Genomic DNA, 6,366 nt, shown 5'->3' with positions numbered 1-6,366 from the left:
CTCTCCATAAGATCTCCTCCTAACCTGTCCGGGTGCATTTTATTACTCCTGCTCAGGTGCAGGACTCTGCACTTATTCTTGTTGAACCTCATGAGGTTCCTCTTGGCCCAGCTCTCCAATCTGTCCAAATCTCTGAATGGCTGCACAGCCTTCAGGTGTGTCAGCTACACCTCCCAGTTTGTGTCATCAGCAAACTTGCTGAGCAGACACTGTACCATCATCCAGGTCGTTAATGAAGGTGTTGAACAGGACTGGACCCAGCACTGATCCCTGGGGGACTCCACTGGTTACAGGTCTCCAGCTGGACTTGGCACCCGTTGTGCTCTGTTGTGCAGCCAGTTCTCCACCCACCTCACTGCCTGTTCCTCTGTCTTGTATTTCCTGAGCTTGCTCAGGAGGATGTCATGGGGACTGTGTCCAACGCCTTGCTAAGGTCAGGGCAGACCACATCAACTGGTCTCCCTGCATCTGCCCATTCAGTCACCACATCTTAGAACACTGTCAGATTAGTCAAGCATGATTTCCCCTTGGTAAATCCATGCTGACTAGTCCTGAGAACCTTCTTCTCCTCCATGTGCTCAGAGATGACCTCCATAATGAGCTGTTCCATGATTTTTCCCGGGATGGAGGTGAATCTGACTGGTCTGTAGCTTCCTGGATCCTCCTCCTTGCCCTGTTTGCAGACTGGAGTGACACTGGCTTTCCTCCAGTCCTCAGGCACCTCTCCCATTTGCCATGATTTAGCAAAAATTATTTCATTTTCTCAACTGCTATTACAAAGAGCAAAGACAAAGCCCCATTTTAGAGAAACAACCCTTTCTTTTTAGTTTAAATGACAAGGTGGTTAGAAGTGTTAAGCCCTCTACAGGGCTGCCTGAACAGACATCAACATCCACACACACTATCCAGGCTACAGCCAAGTCCCCAAGACTTTCTGGAACCAGCACCCAGATGTACTTACTTTCTATTGTTGTGCACTGTGGGCTTGAGACTTTCACAGCTTCTTTCTTTGGCCTCATGGGACACCAGGAGCCATCTTCTTGGAATTTGATCTCATCCACATCTGAACATTCATTAAGGATTTCCATAAAGAGCCTGAAAAATTAAGTTGAGTGGTTTCATTTCATTTTCAAGTGAGATTTTTTAATCTAAGTGAAAAGGAGACACAGCAGGAAAGCCAACTATGATCCTCTCTGACACACTGCACAGATCATCTCCCTAGCTCCTCTTGCTTCCTATATAGAAGCACATATCATCATCCTTTCAATCAAGTCTAATGCTTGTTTGAGTTAAATTTAAAAGTGAATATCTTCAGAGACAGGGTCATGTGAAAGGCAGACCTATCCTTAGGTGTCAAATTTGTAGGTCTCCAGAGGATATACATGGGGGCTCAGGACTTGGATGATGCAGTTAGGAGATAAACTTACATAGTTCATTATGTGGGAATAGAAATTAACAGAGTCCAGTGGTTCCTCCCAGTCTGAAGTATTTTGATGAAAAACAACAGTATGAAATGGCTAAACTCTCAAGAGCAGCTGTGTCATGTGCAAGCCCAGTCTCTTACCCATCCAGTATCAGGCTCTCATAAGCTGCCTTATTGTCACAGACAGGGCAGATCCAGGTAGGCTTCTTCTCATTCATTTGGAGATAAAGAGCAGCATCAAAACATTGCAGGTGTGTGCAAGTCACAGCACGGCATGGGATTGTCAGTCTCATTTTCCCCAGCTGCAGGAGAGGCAGTTAAAGAGTGTCAGAACAGAAGGGAGTGGAGTAGGCCTGGACAGCCAACAGTGAAGCCAGAGGCAGGAGGTGAAGTAACTGTCTCTTAGAGGGGCCCAGCACTACCTGTTAAAGCACATACAGTGCACTTAAAGGAATTATAAAGCTGCCCCCCAAAGGCTTCACTGAGCTGGAAGCAGTCAGAAACATTTCTAATGGACCCGCAGTGAGATTTCTAGCATTCTGTTTTATTAAAAGACCTACTGAAGCACCCACTTCTAAAATTTTCTTTTAGCCAACAACTTCAAAGTTTGTGAGCTCCAGTTACGTTAAGCTCAGTGTTAAAATGGGTAGTGCAACATTCTGAGTCTAACAGAGCAGTCACAAACACAAGGCAGCTTTCCACCTGGGAAGAGGAACCCCAAGGCAGCGTTGTTACACAGGGATCAGGTGTTTTTGCTTGTTGTAATATCTGGCAGTATAAGCCACACCACCAGGGTCATAGAACCACACAATGTCTGGGCTGGAAGGGACCTCCAAAGGTCATCTAGTCCAACCCCCCTGCCATAAGCAGGGACATCTCCAACTAGATCAAGCTGCTCAGAGCTTCATCCAGCCTGATCTTGACTTTCTCCAGGGATGGGGCCTCCACCACCTCTCTGGGCAGGCTATTCCAGGGATCTATCACCCTCATACTGAAGAACTTTTTCCTACTGTCTAAAATGAGGAGATCTGAAGTTTTATTTATCCCTGTATCCTTTAATCTTTCTGTTGCCCTGCCCGACCAGTCTCCACACCTCATTATATGAGGTTACTCCTCTAGAGACCTCACTCTACACACCAGTGGCAACTTGACTCTGGCTCTGTTGCAACTGAGGCATTCCCAGTTCTAAACTATGGTTGGCTGAATGCTGCTACCATCAGGTGCTTGCAGACGCACCCTTCTCCTTGCTCTTTTCTATCAGCAGAGAAAAGCCAGTGAGGTTCTGAAGCGAGGGCTTTTAACAGCAGCCCAGTTCTGTACTGAACATGAAAAGACAAATCTGCACGTAGCCATTTCCAGCCATACTTACAGGACACATCAGAGACACTCGCAGACTGGTTGTGGCAATCTCACTATCAGGATCTGCAGTTAGTTTCTCCTTAACTATTAAAATAAAGGCAGAAGTTAGATGGGTATCGTTATTTAAAATGCTAATCTTGACTTGCCAGTACACACACTTCATTTCCAGCTATCTAAAAAAAAACTGAAGCACCAAGGACACCAATTCACAGAAATATGGAGCAACAGTTTCACCATTTATAAGCAGCTGGCAAACACTGTGCTAAACAAGACTGGCTGGCGTGCAGCAGATGCACTGAACAGCCACAACACTGCGCAGAGCAAACTCAGCCCATGATGCAGAGAGAAATAAAATAATCACATGTGAGCCAGGTTCAAGAAAATCAGCGTCACATGCACGTGAAGAGAACCCAGAGAATTCAAAATGCTGCAGACCCCCCCACACACTATTACAGGGTCTACAGAGCTACCAACTACCCTCAAAAAGTACAGACAGGCAAGTCAGTGTTACTTACTTAGTGCTCTGGAATGGTCGGGGTTTCTGATGCCTTTCATCTTCAGCCTCTGCAGAAGCATAGCTGAAGTGAGCTGACGAACGAGGTACACAGACATGGAGTAGTTCTACGAGAGGAGTGGCTGAAGATTAATCACTGGTTTCATACAGTACTTCCACTATGACAACAGATTACACTAGTTGTAGCATAGCAAAAACAGAAGCATGCCCATTTTTTGCTTAAGAGTTATGAAAAGCCCTGACAGAGGACTTCATTACTCTGAAAGAGTCCAGTACTTCACCAGAGTTCCCCTGCTGATCAAGTCCAATTGTCCTACTCTAGTTGTGACCTAACTAGGAAGAGTAACTCCACAACCAAGAGACCATCCAGGCTCTTTTCTTGGGAAGATGATTTAGACTGGTAATCCACCTTCTCATATGTGCTTTGTCTTTAAGCACTTGTCTAAAACATTCCCTTTTTTCCAGGGTTGGTCTGTTAGCAGGGAGCTCAGAGACAAGGCTGAATGATGTTTCAGGCCCCAGATGGCACAGAGCCACACCAATTTTGTTGTACCTTCTCTTTAGCTTGCCCTGCACTTTTCAGCCCAGCCTCATTGCACCATGCCCACTCCTCTGAGCATTTACTACTCCTCCCTAATTCACACCACTCAGCAGCTGCTCTTGTTCTGTGTTCACCCTCTCTTCAGCGTCTCCAAAGAAGAGAAAATTCTCCAAGTCTCACTACTGCAGAATAATAACAGCTTCACCTGTATAACAAACACAACCTGTGAGCTCCTGTTTCCACTCCCTGCCAGGCACCTTCCTATGGCCCCTCTGCCATCTGGGTACTGCACAAGAATTTTCAACAAGACCACCTGCTGCCTTCCTCCTCCTTTACCACCCACAGGAAAAACAGCCCTTACCTAGATGAGCAGATAACTTGTCTAAATGCATGGCAACCCACTAAGAAAACCAGAACCTCTTCCCCTTAAAGAAAGACCATACACTTCACTGTTTATTGCCTACAGAAATAACTGTACAGGCTCCAGTCTGACCACCTCTGGGACTAAAGCCTCCTTTGCTCAGAAGCCCTCCAGGATCAGTCACTAAACCCTTACCACACGAGCTGCTGACACTCCACACTGTCCCCAGGGGTCTCACTGCTGTGCCAGTTCTGATGCTCAGAGCAGAGCACAAGCACTGAACCCAAACCCAGGGCAAGGGGGAAGGCTGGACAACCTCCAGCTCAGCTGCTTCTGTACCAGTGTTTTGGCAGATAGCAGGGAGGAAGACAGCAGGGCTCAGCAGGAGAGGCCAGGACCACACACAACACTGCAGTCATTTCAAGATTCTCGTGCTTCATGATTGGGAAGCAACAGCTTAGAACTTTCCCCCCACGTCTGCTTTAGAAGAACTTTGCTGTCAGCACTGCCTTTCATTTATTTTCGGAGCAGTAGCTTTCTCTCCTATTTATTTATAAAATTTTAATTGCTGTATAAAAGCTTATGCTGGCGTCTCACTTTGAAACATGTGTTGTCTCTAGTTCACAGATTTTCATTCTGAGGAAAAAAAAAAACTATGAGGTAAGCTACTTTGATAGCTGAATCCAGAAGGTTTTACACAACCAGTCACAGACAGAGGAACAGGTACCATGAACTCAAGGGTCTGTTGCAGCAACTGTGTAAACCTAGGAGGAATTCAGAAATTCCTCACACTCTCCCTTTCTTTCTTTAGTAAATCCACAGGGAGTTTCTATATAGCCATGCAGCCATTTTAAAGGCTGATTCCTTTTCAGCTATGATTAATGACTGCAAGCACTAGAAAGCAACAGGTATCACATTTCTGTCACCACCTCCTTGATCTCCTGCCACCTGAAGCCTAGCACACTTTCCCTTCTCTACAGCTTCCCATGAAGTTTAGAACTGCATTATGAAGAGGCTTCAATTTTCATTGTTAGTCCCCAGCTCTCAGTCCTTCACCACATTGAGTCACTTCTCTCTCAAGTCACCTAAACTTCCAGAGTAGTCTTCATTTGTAAGAAATCACACCCTGCTCTGATACCCTGCATTACACATGCACAGCAAGTGTGGTCCAGCCAAGCATGTCTGAGATCCATCAAGCCCAGGCACAGCTGGCACTAGCAGCCTGACAGCTCCCCAGCAGACCCTTCCCAGCAGCCTGTCATCCAAGAGCTTTCCAATCTGGAAATTCATTTTGGTTTATTTGCAGGTATAATTTTAAATCAACACATAGAGAAGCCAATTTCATGTAAAAAATAAATTTCAGAAGAACAGAGATGGAAATATCTCTTAACCACTTCTTCTTATGAAATAAAATTGCTTCAGTAAAATTATTTGGTATTACTCAAGTTAGAGAATACGAAAACCTCAAAAGCAAATGCATGTCTCCAACCCCACGGCCAACACATCTGGCCAGTTTAAAAAGTGTTCTCCAATGGACAGTCACAACAGATGCTGACAAACATGCCTCAGAAGTATGGCTACATAATCCCATTTTTCACACCACCAGGCTGCAAGGAAGAAAGAAGGTCTTCCTTTTGTTATTTTGTCACATCTGAGCTGTTCTGTACTACTTACACAACAACAAGATTTTGGTATTTTTGACACATGCTTCAGGCAACCCTTCGTGGCAGGCCAAGATGACTTCTGTAAGGAAATCTTTGCCATCTGTATGCAAATCTTGTACATGTTACTGTAAACTGCCACGCTTCTAGAGCAAACTTTGTTTCCTGGCAATGACGGCAAGTTCAGGCACCTCATACTAAACATTTGCTGGTGTATGCCTCGCCAGCAACATCAGGCAGCACGGGAGAAGAACTTCTAGATGAGGGTATTCAGACAACTCTCCACGTCTTACAGAACACAGAGTTTACCTTTCCAATTTCAGAAGCCCAGGAAATGGAAATCTGGTTTGGCACTGCTGACGACAGCCTCACCAGAGAGGTTATGTTCAAGGGGCGCCCGGGTCGCTTCTGCTCAATTCCATTTTTGGGTGGTGGAGCATATCCCTGCGGGAAGAAAGACAAGGAAAGTGTTACCAGGTCTCCTCCTGTACTCTGAAACCTGCTGAA

At 45.6% G+C, this 6,366-nt stretch overlaps 1 protein-coding gene across 1 annotated transcript in view; it reads right to left on the bottom strand.

Annotated features, from left to right (window-relative positions):
- Window positions 1–961: 961 nt before the first annotated feature.
- The window catches only part of PIAS2 (protein inhibitor of activated STAT, 2), a gene marked incomplete at its 3' end in the record, with an annotated part of 13,421 nt that continues 8,016 nt past the window's right edge, over window positions 962–6,366 (bottom strand). Inside the window, exons 5-9 of the mRNA XM_008943326.1 lie at window positions 6,169–6,303; window positions 3,298–3,403; window positions 2,793–2,866; window positions 1,565–1,725; window positions 962–1,095 (exon numbers count right to left, since the gene is read on the bottom strand). Of these exons, the coding sequence (XP_008941574.1) occupies window positions 962–1,095; window positions 1,565–1,725; window positions 2,793–2,866; window positions 3,298–3,403; window positions 6,169–6,303 (610 nt within the window). The remainder of the gene's footprint in view (window positions 1,096–1,564; window positions 1,726–2,792; window positions 2,867–3,297; window positions 3,404–6,168; window positions 6,304–6,366) is intronic.

Source organism: Merops nubicus, unplaced genomic scaffold (genome assembly GCF_000691845.1).
Source record: "Merops nubicus isolate BGI_N331 unplaced genomic scaffold, ASM69184v1 scaffold3207, whole genome shotgun sequence".
In the NCBI taxonomy this organism is placed as follows: domain Eukaryota; kingdom Metazoa; phylum Chordata; class Aves; order Coraciiformes; family Meropidae; genus Merops; species Merops nubicus.
Note: the sequence above shows the minus strand (reverse complement) of the source record. Positions and strands in the feature narration are given on the sequence as shown.